Below are 15,201 nucleotides of genomic sequence, written 5' to 3' on the forward strand. Positions count from 1 at the left end.
CTGCTGCACACAACAACCGAATCCTATCATGTTCAATGGACGATGCGTTCAATCAAATTGAATTACGTTCCAAAAATTTACGAAAGTCCAGAGTACGAGGTAAGTTTGTGACGAAATGCACCAGTTAGCTATTACCATCGGGTAAGTGCGCTAGTCCGGTCAATTTAGTGGGATTTACGCTAGCCCAAGACGCCGTTCAACAGCTCATTTCGATATAAAAATGCTACTTAATCAAGGCTTACGAGTATGCAAACTACATGATACTCTGCGTCCAAGTCGATATGATAATGAACACAACTTTCCCCGGTTAGTTTATGAATAGTGTGTCAACTAATCAGAAGGGCCTCTTTTGAAGGAGACTGATCCGAGGTGAACCGGATTAAAACGATAATCTCGGGGCAAGGTCCAAAGAAACTGTACATCACTCATCAGCCTCCACCCTGTACCTGGACAGTGGCACCGATTTCTCCTGGGGGCCAGTATTTTTTTCGATGTTCTTCCTATAACTATAGTAGGACACGCTTGATGAACCACGTCGAAACGTTCACAAGTTTTCACAGGCTCTACAGGTTACCTAATTCTCACTTCAGGCAACTAAAAGTTCTTCCATTTTCAAGAAGAGATGCGATGACTTCACAGCCGAATTGTTATGTTTCTTCGACAAATTAAGGAAATGCAAACCTTAGGGTGAGCTTAACCCGCGCCCTGCTGGGGGGTGTTTGAACACCCCCCCTTGTGGTTTTTCGCGAATATCTCAAAAACGGCGGCGCGGAGCGCCGCCGTTTTTGGTACACCTTATCATACATCAATTCTACACATGTTGTGAAAATTTCAGACCAAGGTCATTCAAGGTCAGGTCACCAGGTCACTTGAAGTGACCTCACCTCATAAAAAGTTTCAATGTCTGTCATAGCTACACCGAGTGACCGATCGCTTTGAAACTTTCAGCGATTGCTAAGAGCAATAGCATGTACAAAATGTATATCTCAGAATTTTGATATCGATGACCTAAGGTCAGGTCAATTTTGCGACCTCCCCATTATAAGTCAATGGGAGAAAATTGAAATGCGCCTCTTTTGGACGAAAGACATTATAAACACTCCCAAACACCGAATTACAAATGGTTTAGACACACTGAACATGAAAATGGTGTCCGTGACCCTTGCTTATGCCCTGAGGTCATCTTAGGTCACGAATGATATCTAACAGTTTTTCGCGAATAACTTTTGATAGAGGCGTGCTAGAGCGATGAAAACGCCTTAGATGTGTTCAGCTCGACGATACGGATCGACTGATATGCAACATGACCCTTTCCGGTCAGGTCATGACCTTGACCTGAGGTCAAATTTTCAAGTTGACCTTTCAAGGTCAAGTTATAGTTCATTCGATGCGTCTTGACGAGAGGAACACGATGCCGGTAAAAGTAAGCTCGTACAAGGCTTGGGTCAAAAGTTATTGCAGAAAAACTGTTTCCGAAAAAAATCGGCTATTTTTGCAGTTTTTGCCCCCTGCAGGCAAAACCGTTGAAGTTAGGTCAAATCTGAGAGAATTACTCAGAAAGGGCGTTAATAGGGCTACCGAATGCGCTTTTCCGCGGCGCTGTAGCTCTATTGGTTCCCGAGTTATGCGTTGGCTTCTTGGAAATTTTCGACATTCGACCTGGAAATCGGCGAAATTTTGCCTTCAATGACCTCTGGTGACCTGACCTTTGACCTGACCAAAAAATTGACCGAAGTGATTTCGTCATTATTTTTGACGCTCTTTCGAACGCCGCCTTCCGCGTATCGCTACGTGGCCTAGGAGCCGAGTTACAAGGGGGGGTGTTCAAACACCCCCCCCCCCCCCAGCAGGGCGTGGAAATCCAGGACCCCCAGCCGGGCGCGGGTTAACTGACACCAACCGAATTATAACAAAGATATATTACGGGTAAAAGTATTCCACTCACAAAACCATATATCACAATGAAAGACATTTTGTACTGTATGAAGCAGACATGTGCATGGATCCGAGAAAATGGATCTGGGATCTGATCCCACGGATCCTGATCTCGGATCCGTCGGGATCATAGATCCAGCTCTTTAATTTATCGAGAGATCCGTAGGGATCATAGATCCGAGTCTAGTATTTTTGCTTGAGATCCAGTGGGATCATAGATCCTCATTTATTTTTTGTCAACACAGAAATCCCAAAAGATCACTCGTTGCAACTCACAAACGTTCTAATTTAGTGTTTGTATGTGATAACACGTCATAATCCATAGTTTTATGGCACTTATTGACATAGAAACACTTGGAAACCTGGTTTCAAATGTTGTTCATGGTGGGATCCACTCAGATCATAGATCCATGCTTTTGGTTTATCGTCAGATCCTGTAAGATCATAGATCCAGGATAAATTTTTCACGCCGGATTCGGTGGGATCATAGATCCGAACCTACAATTTGCCTCGAGATCCACTGAGATCATAGATCAATCACTCGGATCCATGCACATGTCTGGTATGAAGGCCATTTCTGGCGGTGGCTAACCATGATCACGTGGCATCCAGCGGGTTGGCGCTGGACGGCACTGACCGAGGCGCGGCGGGCACCGGTAACAGCAGCTCTCCAGGCTGGGCGGGACAGGACGGCACTGAGCGGGGGGCGGCGGGCCCCGGTAACTCAGCTGTGTGGTCGGTGTGCGCCGATAGGTCTGGGCAGGACTGCGCTCCGGACTCCGCTCGCGGCACGGCGCTCGGAGCGGCGATCTCAGATGCCGGCAGGGCGGTCCCGTCGGGCTGGACCGACCCAACAGCCGGCCGAGCCCCGTCCGAATGTGTAGCGAGGTGTACCAGGTATGCCTCGTTTCTGACAAACGAGCAGGTGCACTGGTCGCACCAGAAGTTGGCCGGCAGCGGCCGGGCGTCCCGGCCCCGGCCGCGACGGGTGGCGGTGGTGGTCCGACGCTCACCTGTGAGGGCAGATGGTGGACGGTCAGCTGGGGAGCGAACCTTCCACTGGTATCGGACGGCAGCGGGCCACACAGCTCAGACATCAAACAGCAGAAACAGACACCGATCCGGTCCAACACCGACAGGTGTTGGCAGGTATCGGTGTCCAACACCGACAGGTATCAATGGCGCGAGCACGGCAATAATGCAATCAATGAGTGGTAATGCAAACAGTCATAACAAATTCATAAAAAGTCAACGCTTCTTTAATTCTTGATTCGGAAATAATGTTTCATTGCATAGTTCAGCTGACAGCATGATTCCGATTACCGATACCTAATGTATTTGTTACATATGGGTGCTTTTCACCTACCTGTTGCTGCCTTTTCCGGTATTTTATTTCCGTCCTTATCGATGCCGTGAATGTTTCGCAGATGCTTATAATAGTTGCCTGTAAATAACGACACTTTCAGCAATAGATTAGTGGTATCGGACCTATAATCTGGCGACAGTTGTCCCTAGAAGCATGTGAGACAATACAACTAAAAAAGACGCAACAATAGGCAGGTAAAAATAACACATTGACAAGTAGATCTAACGTTTACACATCAGCTAGGGAGACAATGACATATTTCAATGAATTGAAAATTCCTGTAAGCAATAGTTACAAAATCAAATTTAGAAAGAAAGCACGGCTAAAACGAATTCTGTAACATGCAGCCAGTCGTCCCACCTTTAATAATCAACTGGAGAATTCTACAATGTATGAACTATGAAAGACCTTGCCCTACTGCACCGACCAACGTGACTACTGACAAGGGCACTGCCCCGCCTCAGTGAACGATTCGGCTGCTGACAGGGGCGCTGTCCCACCTCTGTGGCACACCGACTGCCCCGGGTGTGTAGGTGGCGGTGGTGTCCGATGCCGTACCTTTGAATGCCGACGCGAAGCTGCACAGCTGGCAGCCGAACGGCTGGTCGCCCGTGTGCAGCAGCTGGTGGCGGCGCAGGTCCCAGCTGGTGCGGAACGTGCGCCCGCAGTCCGGCTCCTGGCACGGGTACGGACGGTCGCCTGACGACGGAACGGGGAGCCGTCAGCTGATGTGGGACCGGGGAGGCGTCAAATGTGGGACAGGAGCCGTCATATGCGAGACAGGAAGGGGGAATGTCAAATGTGAGACAGGGGACACCTACGAGACGACAGGAGCCTTACCTGTTACCATGTGGAAGATGGCAGGGAACGGTCAATGTTGGAAAGAGGAGACATCACGCAGTCATTTCCATTGCACGACAGGTCAAAAGGAGAACGCCATCCACGGGAGAGGGTTTGCAATGCATCTTACCCGTGTGAGAGCGCAGGTGGACGGTAAGCTGATGTGGGTGTTTGGCTGCGTAACTGCACACCTGGCAGCTGAAACGGGGCAGAGACGCAGACCAGTTAGCGCCCCGGCGTTACCAGCTCATCGGTCAGGACTGGAAACGGAGGCACGCCGAGCCCGCTGGTGAAACGGCGCACAATGGCAACGACCATCTAGCGCGTTTTCGCGAAGAGCTCATGGAACAGTTCATAATGACATTAATTCAGCAATGCCACGCTAATTATATATCCAAAGAGCGCTGTAGGTACAAAATGCGCTACTACTACGGTTTCGGATTTGCCGACAAAGCCCGGGGAAGTAGGAATTCGTGCTCAGAATCCGGCCCGAGTTACTATCAGCAGAGTGCCCTGTCCGTACCTGTGCGGCCGCTCGTCCGAGTGGCGGTCGCGCATGTGTTTCTTCACGTGGTGTCCGCTGGCGCCGCGGAACGTGCAGCCCTCGACGGTGCAGGCGCGGCGCCGGCGCGCCTCCGGCTGCCGGTGCGCCAGACGCTCGTGCTCGGCCAGCTTGTCCGGCCGACTGTAGAGGGCGCCGCACACCGAACAGCGGAACTTCTCGTCTGGCGGGACGGCGGCGGCGCGTCAGGGCGGAGCATCAGGACAGTGTTGGGGTCTGGGAAGGACAGGGCGGCCTCAGTCGCACCGACACTGGTCTCCCACGCATAGACGATCGAAGGTAACCAGTGCACGGCACCGCAGCTTGATGCTAAAACAGGTGGCAGCTCAGTTTATCGAAACAGTTTGCAGCCAGGCCAAGTGCCTCGTTTAGCTAATCGAGTACTCATGCGATACGTTACCGTATCGAAAATTAGCTTCCGAGACCCATCTTTTTAAAATTCACCGCTATCGTTAATCACGTTCAAAGAACATAATCATACTTTTCTCTAGCTAAATCACGACGATTTGCTGCAATTAGGCCAAAATAAACAGTAGCTTAGTGCCACTTACTGGTGTGTTTGAACTTGTGCCGCACCAGGTCCTTGGGGAAGGCGCACCGGTGCCCGCAGATGTCACACACGTGGTTCCGCGGTCGGAGTCGCTTCTTCCGCGGCGGCGGGTCGGCGGCGGCGGCCGTCTCCGCCGGCTGAGTCACCTGGACAAGCAGCTCGAGCGGCGCGCCGGCGGCGGACAGCACCGGTACGGACACCAGCGCCGGGTGGGGCAGCTGCTGGACCGGCGCGGCCGGCGACTGCACCGCGGAGCCCTCGGAGAGCGGCAGCAGCCCCGGCTGCCCACCAGCGTCCTCCGCCGGCCCGCACACCTGCACCTGCTGCCCGAGAAACGGCAACTCAACTGGCAGTGAAAACTAACAAGTTTTTAACCCCCTACACCCAAACAAGATGTCTGTTTATCTAGGCTGAGCATTAATAACATGCTGGATGTTAAGCTGTGTCCTTGGGCCCTGGACAATGTCCCTCTATTGTTACCAAATAGCCAGGACTACAAAAAATCACCCTCTACCTAAAACTCACTACCAAAAGTTAGCTAAACCTAATAAAGAGATGAAACTAAAACATGAAACATCACCATGGCATGGAATGTGTAGCTGGAAAGTAGATACTCACAGCATTTAGGGATACTTCTGGGCTGTGTCTTACTGCCAAGTGGCAGTGATGAATCCTATGGTTAACAAAGGCATGCAGGCTTGAGAATTGCATTTGACATTTGCTGCAGAAGTGTAGATCACCATAGATATCTTCAAATTGGGATCCATTTATCAAGTCCAGCAATGTATGCTGCTGATGTGCCATTTTCATCTGGGGTCAGAAAATCACTTCAAAAAAGGTATAGCATATTCTCTACAGGAAAAGAACAGCAAAGATGATGGCCTCTACATTCTACATCAGTAAATGGAGAATGATAACAACAAATCAGTGAAACAAGTCAGTGAAATCTCCAAATGCTTCAAGTTCTGTTTTCAATTGTTTTAGTGTTTGCAGCTGAATACACCCAGCGTGACCATTAAAAAAAAAATGAGCCTTTCCACTGCAGGACAACAAATGCATAGTGATAGGGATGTTGCTTGTTGCTGTTGCATTCCGCACTCGGAATGGGGCATGTAACCGCAAGCCGGGCGCAAGGCCTATGTCATTTTGTCTCACACGGTAGCATTGTAAGATGGGAACATCTCGATATACAAGGCTGTAAAATATATGCCTAGTACCAACATATAAAGGCAGTAGGGGAAGGTGGGGTAAGACGGACCAGCTAAGGTTTGAGGCCGCATATCTTGCTACACTGCTCTCGTAATTCATATTATTTATAGTCTTCGGAATGCTCAATCTTCCCTCTGTTGATATGTGTAAAGACTAAATTTCAAATTAAAGACATCTAGGTGGTGGATGCTCTTAAAGAGGGACATGTCAAAAACTCAGACAAGAAAAAACGTGGGGTAAGACGGACCACTCAGCAGTGCCTGCTATCCGTTCATGTGTGTTACACTTCTGCTCTGTACTCTTGTAAGAAAAAGTAACCAGAATGGTAAAATAACAAAATGAGCCTTTATTCTTTACTCATGTGTGATGGAAGTGCAGCTAAAAGCTGGGAACATGTGTGTTGATTGTCGTTAGGCATGAATGCATGCTAACTGAGCACTTTCATGCATGGCTCACATGCAACAAAGACTCCTTCCTGAAAAATTAGCTTACTTAAACTTGTGTCAATGTTTTGGGAAAAAATCTTTCCATATGCAGAGTACAATGGACCACCACAGGGTAAGATGGATCACAGTGGTCCGTCTTGCCCCAAATCTAAATTCTGTCATTATCATGAGGTATATGTCAAATAGCCCAGCATTGCAAAACCTTGCCTTTCCTAAAGTGTGATGATAACTATGTTTATAACTTTGTTCTTCACAGTAAAGTGCAAAATAGAAACTAATCATGCAAGAAAGGCGCCGTAATTGAATCACCCGTAGACCTCTTATATTAGATCGGTTTGACGAAAAACAACATTTTTCTCAATAACTCAAAAGCTATGCGTCCTAGCAGCATGAGCTCAAGGTGGCCATTGTTATGAAGGAAAACAAACATAGTGAGTGCATAAAGCAGTAGATACCAGCAGCGGTTCAGCCGGGAGGGCTGGTGGTCCGTCTTGCCCCGCTGGGCCGTCTTACCCCACCTTCCCCTAGGTAGGCACCTACCTACCAACCTACCTATCTACAGAAATTAATCAACAAAACACTCATATATTTATAGTATTTAGCACCAACATGATATTTCTAAGGATTCAAAAATGAAAATATTTATCATGGTTTTCACTTGAACCATGATAAGGGCCTTAAGGGCCTACTTTAAGTAGGCCCTTAAAGTAGGAAAATTACAGACTCATATGTTATGCATTGCATCTGATTACACTTCTGGCGCAAAACACATGCAATATTCCTTGCTTGGGTTGTTTCTTGCTTGTTCCTAATTTGATGACGTCATTGATCCAAATTCGGTCAGAACTTATCTTTTATCACTAGTCAATTTTCGAGGTCAATAACGTTAAAGTCAAATGTTCAAGATTTTCCAATAATCTTGCTTCATTATTCCTGCAAACTTAGAACGTTTGAAACTTTGATAAAAATAAAAGATATTCGAAGGTACGATTCAATGGGGATGTTCGCGCTAAGAGTTCCGAAAAGTCTCGCCAGGTGGCAGCACGGTATGCTTTGGACACAACGCGCCGGCCGGGCGGCATATTTACGTCTGGACAACGAGTTGCGTTGGAGAGGCCGGAAATAGTGGCGATTTCAGGACCGCAAGAATGGACCGTCATTGGAATGATTCTTTTTTAAACCGTGCACTGTTTTCGGCCGGAATTCAATAGTTACTACAAAATATTTTGTAATTACGTTTCCACCAAGAATGAATGCCATCAGGGCTAAATTTTCAATATTATTGCATTTTGTCAAGAAGCATATAGTGCTGTGATATTGCAGTTTTAGCGCGTTTGTTACAAAATATGAAGCGAATAAGCGTCAGTGTAATTCATCAACAGTGCCAGAAGTTAACTTGAGGGAAAGCTATGCTAATTGCTCTTGTCCATCCACTAAAATTTATTAAATATTTTGCTTTGTGTATTCCAAAAGGAGAGGGAACTATTTCATTTGTGCCTTCATGTCAGAATTGAAGGTGGATCATTAAACTTTCAACGCAGTTTACAAACAAGCATTTGGTCTTTCTCGTTTATAAGCAGTGGCTAAGAAAAGGTTGATCAATCCTGAAGTTCAGTCATCGTACCTCAACTTCGCAGCAAGATCCCCCAAGGACAGAGGATATATTGTATACATGTCCTGTAAATCAAAACAAACAAGCATTTGGTCTTTCTCGTATATAAGCAGTGGCTAAGAAAAGGTTGATCAATCCTGAAGTTCAGTCATCATACCTCAACTTGGCAGCAAGATCCCCCAAGGACGGAGGATATATTGTAAACCTGTCCTGTTAATCAAAACATTTTTGTGCCTTCAAAGGCTTAAGTTACCTGTGGTGTGTTCGGAGTTAGGCTATATGGCCGTTTTTGTTGTATGTTTATGTGGAGATTGAATATAACTGTGACCCTGTGCTTGTTTGTATACTTACGGTCAAACAGGGAACAGCACATTCACATAACATACTCACCTAGCACCTAACTCATAGCTGTACCCTGCAGGATCTACTTGTTCATGTCTCAAGCATTAACAAAGCACTAAAGTAGCTTAGTAATCATTTCCCACATTTTCTGAGCATCTAACATGACATACAGCAGTGCAGAGCAGCTTCAGAGAAGAAACACTTTAAATGCACAGACTCACACCAGCCACCCAATGAGCCAGTTCCTCAGTTGACTGTTTCCCTGGACACAGCTTGGCAATGTGAGCTAACTTTTGGCAAGTTGAAGGTTAGCAGGTAAGATTGAGTTAGGGTGAGTACCTACCTATAACTGGGTGCTACTGCCATGCAGGTCTTGGGTAGGCTGCAAATATGTGTGATGATTGAGGTTAGGTCAGCTGTCAGGATAGTCAGGTTCAGGTATGCTCATTGCTCAGTCACATTTTTATGGACATTTGGCAAATTGAAAAACTAACAATCTGATCTAAGCTAACCCGACTAAACATACACAACTACTGAGTACTGACTATAGGAACTGAGCACCTAACTACTTGTGCCTACATCTCATACCATGTCAAAGTAGAGTTCCTTGGTGGAAGATTACCCTCAGTACTTTTTATCCCAGCCCTGTGAAGAAAACTAATACTTCTAAGCTCTGAGTCACTGCTGGCCATCCACAGGAAGAAACGCTGAGACTGAGAGCTTTGCCATTGTATATTGGACCAATAATGACTATCACGAATGACTATGAACACATAATATGATCACATCGTTGCATGGATTGTCACATTGACAATTTTACTACAATCCTTTTTTCAAGAAATATAGTGATGATGATTAACATCATAATCAACATAAAGTGGATCTAGTGATCCAAGCTTTCTCCTCCAGTAGCAATGGAATGATCGCATGTTTCATTTGCCAGACACTGAGTACCTGATGCACATTACAATCTGCATAGCATCTAAGCATAGTAAAACTGCCCAAGTCCATTCATTCTAGATTTTAACTTGATAGTTAGCACTAATTTATCTTGCTGTTGTAGTTATCATTCAATATTCATACCAATACATCAATATGCGCTCATCAGTAAACATTTTCAGGCATGATCCTGCTCAGCGTGCTCTTCAGTATTGCTCCAAGGTCTGCAATATTATAGCTTGTTTTTGGACAATAAGCTCTTTTAATTTTACTTTTTCTTGCTGATATATGAGCCCGATCAACTTGCGTTTATCAACCAAAATTTCATAACTTGTTCAACTTGATATTGATATTGCTCAGTAGCAGGCACGTACCCAGGATTTCGCCCAGGAGGGGGCCACCTGCTTCCGAAGGGGCCCTTAGGTCACCCGGGGCCCCCAGGCCGCCCAGGCGACCAGGGGCCCCAGGCAACCAGGGGCCCCATGCGACCAGGCCCCGCTACCAGGGGCCCCAGGCTATCAGGGGCCCCATGCGACCAGAGGCCCCCATGCGACCAGGCCCCCCGGCTACCAGGGCCCCCTAGGCGACTAGGGACCCCAGGCAATCAGGGGCCCCATGCGACCAGGCCCCGGCTACCAGGGGCTCCCTAGGCGACCAGGGGCCAGGAAACCGGGGCCCTCGGATGACTGCAGGGGCCCATCGGGTCATCAGGGGCCCCTCGGGTAACCAGGGGCACATAAATGAAACTTTAATATAATTTTTTCTTCCTAGTAAAAGACGTTTTATCCAGTGTTTGAAAAAATATACCGGGGCCTGAGGGGCCCCCTGAGCGCCTTCGGCGCTCAGGAGGGGGCCATGGCCCCCGTGGCCCCCCCCTTGGGTACGTCACTGCTCAGTAGTCAGGACCTCTGTCAGCCTCCTGGATACTTCAGATTGTTTTCAGTCAACATGCTTCTAAAATATGATATAAGTCAATCTTAAGGGATTCAAAACATCCAACAAAACGACGTACAAGAGCAAGAAAACCACCAGATAAACTAAAAAATGGCCTTGGAACAGAGCCAAGTGGTGCGCTCCATTTGTTTGTTTACAATGATTGTAGTGCTGATGTATTTTTAGGATTCTGAACGTCGGCTTATAAAAAATGAAACGTTTTTACAAAAGTTGTAAGGCAAGTAATATTTATCTGAAAGAACTAAAATATTCAAAAGCCAAACACTATGAAATACATGAATCAGAACGAAAAAGTAACCCAAAAATCCAGCCTAATCACCGGCTCCTAAAACTGCAACACAATCAGCACTTTTCCCCGCAACTCGTTGTCCAGACGTAAATATGCGGCCGGGCGCGGGCCGGGCCGGGAATAACACTGCGGGCGGCGACGGCGGCCGACGCGCCGCGAACGGAAACTGCGTTTCATATCTTTTTCAGGTTCATCATTTTGCTAAAATGAGTAGCTACAGTTGATTTCGATATTAGGAAGACAATGACGCGTGTGAAAGGCAAACTACTACATCGTCATTGAGTGGAAGGAAAGGGAGCTGATCGAATGGTCACCAAAAGCTACGGAGTACGAAAGATACGATGTTATCACATATTTTAACTTACACAGTTGAAATTAAAAACCTTATTACATTCAGACATATATTCACACGCATGAAACAATCGATTTGCAGTACACATTCCATGACAAGAACGCATACCTACGGTCTTAAGTTGACCTCTAGCGCTCGTCACTGTCAATCACATCCCTGTATATAGTTTGTACAGACTATTGACTTAACCCTTCATCCGGCATGCGTTCATTCTGTAATGATGGGCAACGAATCACCGGCGATTTCTGCGTGGCTCTACATGACATCCTCGTCCGTTCCCCAGGTCAATTGGTTCGGTGACTTTCAAATTATAGCAGGCCCTTCCTCGGTCAGGCTTGATGGATCCACCGTCACTTTGCGCGGTACTTTAAGACAGACTGTACCTTCTACCAACACGACTGACTGATTACAATCTGATGCGAAAGGGACAATATCTCGTCGGTCTTCAGTTAAAGTTTAATATTCAGCGACACAAGTGTGAAGGCTGCCTGGAAAACTTGCAACAAACTAAGTAAACTAAGCTTGGCTTGTAATGGGCACAAAATTGTAATAAAGAGGTACTTAACAAATCCACAATGTTCTGTTCAGTCAAGTAGCCTTCACATATGAAGCATTGCTATGAATACTCTTCTAGAGCTGATTGATAGCTTTTGAAGGAAGGAGCTGAGTGGCTGAGCCCTACCATTCACCACTTATCACCTTCAACAATTGCTTAAGGCATGCAGTTCTCTATCACTAGAAAATATCTGACAATTTGCTGGCTCTCATTTGTGTATGATGCAACACGCTTTACATCAGTGATACTATGACCAGGGCTGCGGAGTCGATGGTTTTTCGGCGGCTCCGAAGTCCGACTCCGACTCCGACTCCGGCTTTCAAAAACCAGCCCCGACTCCGACTCCGACTCCGGGCAGAATTGTCGACTCCGACCGACTCCAACTCCCGACTCCGACTCCGCAGACCTAGCAGGGCTGCGGAGTCGACAGATTTTCGGTGACTCCGACTCCGACTCCGGCTCGGGTTTCTAAAATCGACTCCGACTCCGACTCCGGTCACAACTGTCGACTCCGACTCCGACTCCGCAGCCCTGACTATGACACAAAATGTTGAACACTAGCATAGGTTGCAATGTAGATCCAAGGTGTCCCAGAAGCCAGAGCAAAAATTGACACCTTAATCAACTTCATGATTGTGGCAAAATTCCACTGCTTGACTACACAGAGCACCAACTGTTTGCTCCTCTAAACTTTCACCAAACGAAGTGTTGGTTGCTGATGTCATTTGTAGCAGCAGTGACACTGGTAACTTCAAATCACAGGATCTGGTAGCATCCATGCTCTTGTATCTGGATCTTATCAATGCAGCATTGCACCTGTGAATAAATGAAAAATGGCATTAGACAGGGAAAGATCTTGGCAAGTCATAATGAGATACATATGTTTAGCACGCATGGATAAAAGGACATTATATACTGAAGCAATTAGCAAAACATTGCAGTTTAAGCACAGTTGAAATCTGATATGATGAACTGGATACAGTGACTTCATCAACACCCATGAACTTTACACAAAGTATTTGCAATTTTGAAATGCACTATTATTGCAGTTACCTATACAAATATTCTAGGTGAAACTTTATTTTAAAAAAACAACAAAAAACTTGGCCTTATTTAGTTGCTAAAAGAACCGAGTGAATATTCTAAAATAGTGTTCACTTCAGTGTGAATCAAAACTTAGAGTAAACAATAATTTACCTGATGAAATGAAGATATTATATCAATAATGAGTAGCTTTCGGTGGTGATGAGTTAAAAGAAAACATTTTGCAAGAAAGGCTATCAGTTACTTCTGGATGATATACTGCAGTGCACAAGCTGTTCACCAACTCCTACCTGGTCTTTCAGTGGAATCCCTCTGTATGCACCTCAGAACTTCATCCGCAGGGCTGGTTCCTTCATACGCAGGTCCTCTGCCTTCCTTGATTCCTCGGACTCCATCCTGACAACTCCGCACCAGAAACATTATTGCACTGGGCACCTGTAACACCATAAAGGTTGATCAATACTTGTAACAATTCATAAATAGTAGGTAGCTTAGTGTTCTATTACATACACCTTCTGGTTGCTGGTGTCAAAATAGTAATTTGTCTTTTTCCATCATAACCTTTAGCTGCTTGCAATATCGTTGGTACCAGACAAAGTAGAACACTGCTAAAATGCTTGCAATTAATCTTGAATTTATATAATCATTCTCAGCAGCATGTATCATCTTTTAATGCCTTTCTCAAAGGGTGCAGGTCAATTTCCTATATTGTTATGCCCATAAACTTATACAGGTAAATTACCTTATATGGGCAATACAATATCCAGCTATGAGTTAAGTTAGACTATTTTATACTCTTAGTTATGCTCGCCATAAAAAAAAATGTCGGGAAACGTGTTACATCGATGGAATTACCGTTTGGAGTCGGTCTATCTTCGGCTTCTCGCCTCTCTTCGGCTACGTCAATTGAAGCCTTTCTAAGTCTCCTGTCCTTTGTAAACTTGCCTTTCCATGTTTGTGACACTTGCTGAATATAAATTCACAACCCATCTGAGCAAAATTCAAATCAATTGCTATCAAATTCACCGAAATTCAGTCCCGAGAACCGACACCGCACGGACTCCACACAGTGCAAAACACAGTGGCGCATTCGGGCTCTCTCTATCGTCTGGAGGTTTCGAAAGATGCTCTCCAGAGATGGCGCTAGTAAGTTTGGCTGACATGACGTCATGCTTAAAAGTGATGGGTTTTGTGAGAGCAAATGTAATAATAGTTGAAAATTTTGGTTTTTTGCTTAATTGAGAAAAAATAAACATACAATTGTTCAAAACAGCGTTTTTCTCATTCATCCTTCATTGTTTTAAGAGGAATATAGACAGTTTAAATCTTTTTTCCTGACCGCAATTCGCACACGCACTAAATTAAAAGCTGGAGTTTTGTGCGTTCGTAAATAGTGATTTGAGAGAATAAATTGACAACAATCGTTTGCACTTTTGCTTTACAATCATTTTTCAATGCAGATAAATGCATAAACTATTCGAAAATAGGCATATCTTTGAAATATTATGATTTTCCACAAGCAACTTTTTCCAAAAACTTGAACTACTTACAACTGACGAACGCATCCAATAATCTGGATGTCTTAGGATGAGTTCGTCATTTTTTCTCAAGGAAATACGATACAGTTTAAGCTACTTTACCGATTTATTAGGGTACTTTTGCCAATGAATTAATAAATAAATGACAACAATTAATCTCATTATCAACCATACTCGGAAGAATTTTCTTCGCATAAGCGCGAACACATCCACGCTTTCATGAAAAGTAACGCCTGTAGATGTCAGGACTGCTGCTTTATGTTTCGCAAGGTGGCGCAGCGCGCAGGGTACCGACTACCGAGGCTGAGGTCTCCAGACTCTCCACCACGATTTAGCTTGGAAATGGCCAATGGGGAAGGTCTCACCCAAGAAAAAAACGACGCCCTTTTACACAGCTGCATAACGAGAATGAATTATTGGCATAGCTGACCATACGTCCCCTCCCCCTCTCCGCCCCAGCTCAATTGGAAATATCGCCTTGACTAATTTCTCACTCTTCCCAGTAAACCTTAACATGCATGATGCAGATGTCCACTGCGTAAGTCGTGTGCTTGCGTAAGTGTGCCAACTATATAGTGCTGCCTACACTCTACAGTGCCTACTGCTTCCACCATTGTCGTTATAATTGGTGATTCTCAGGTCAAAAGTTACACAGTGGTCTCAGAGA

The 15,201-nt window shown here is 45.6% G+C and overlaps 1 protein-coding gene and 1 long non-coding RNA gene across 6 annotated transcripts; both read right to left on the reverse strand.

The window, feature by feature from the left end:
- Window positions 1-1,904: 1,904 nt before the first annotated feature.
- LOC122384186 (zinc finger protein 64-like) lies at window positions 1,905-7,670 on the reverse strand. Of its 5 annotated transcripts, none has more exons than XM_043371316.1 (8): window positions 7,449-7,670; window positions 5,872-6,063; window positions 5,255-5,576; window positions 4,665-4,866; window positions 4,272-4,339; window positions 3,860-4,000; window positions 3,302-3,379; window positions 1,905-2,948 (listed from the first exon to the last, which is right to left on the reverse strand). In XM_043371316.1, exons 2-8 carry the CDS (start codon window positions 6,061-6,063, stop codon window positions 2,533-2,535), a joined length of 1,419 nt encoding a protein of 472 aa, XP_043227251.1. In that variant the 5' UTR covers window positions 7,449-7,670; the 3' UTR covers window positions 1,905-2,532. The 5 variants fall into 5 exon arrangements, with proteins under 5 accessions (XP_043227251.1, XP_043227235.1, XP_043227224.1 ...); XM_043371300.1 differs by having other exon boundaries at window positions 7,633-7,660; XM_043371289.1 differs by lacking the exon at window positions 7,449-7,670 and having other exon boundaries at window positions 1,905-1,988; window positions 2,506-2,948; window positions 5,872-6,255.
- Window positions 7,671-11,431: 3,761 nt separating this feature from the next.
- Window positions 11,432-14,040, reverse strand: LOC122384207. Its single transcript, XR_006256997.1, has 3 exons — window positions 13,852-14,040; window positions 13,287-13,431; window positions 11,432-12,768 (listed from the first exon to the last, which is right to left on the reverse strand). It is a non-coding gene; the product is annotated as an uncharacterized LOC122384207 (long non-coding RNA).
- Window positions 14,041-15,201: the final 1,161 nt, after the last annotated feature.

The sequence above is a fragment of the Amphibalanus amphitrite genome, unplaced genomic scaffold (assembly GCF_019059575.1).
Source record: "Amphibalanus amphitrite isolate SeventyFive unplaced genomic scaffold, NRLGWU_Aamphi_draft 000014F_arrow, whole genome shotgun sequence".
Lineage (NCBI taxonomy): Eukaryota > Metazoa > Arthropoda > Thecostraca > Balanomorpha > Balanidae > Amphibalanus > Amphibalanus amphitrite.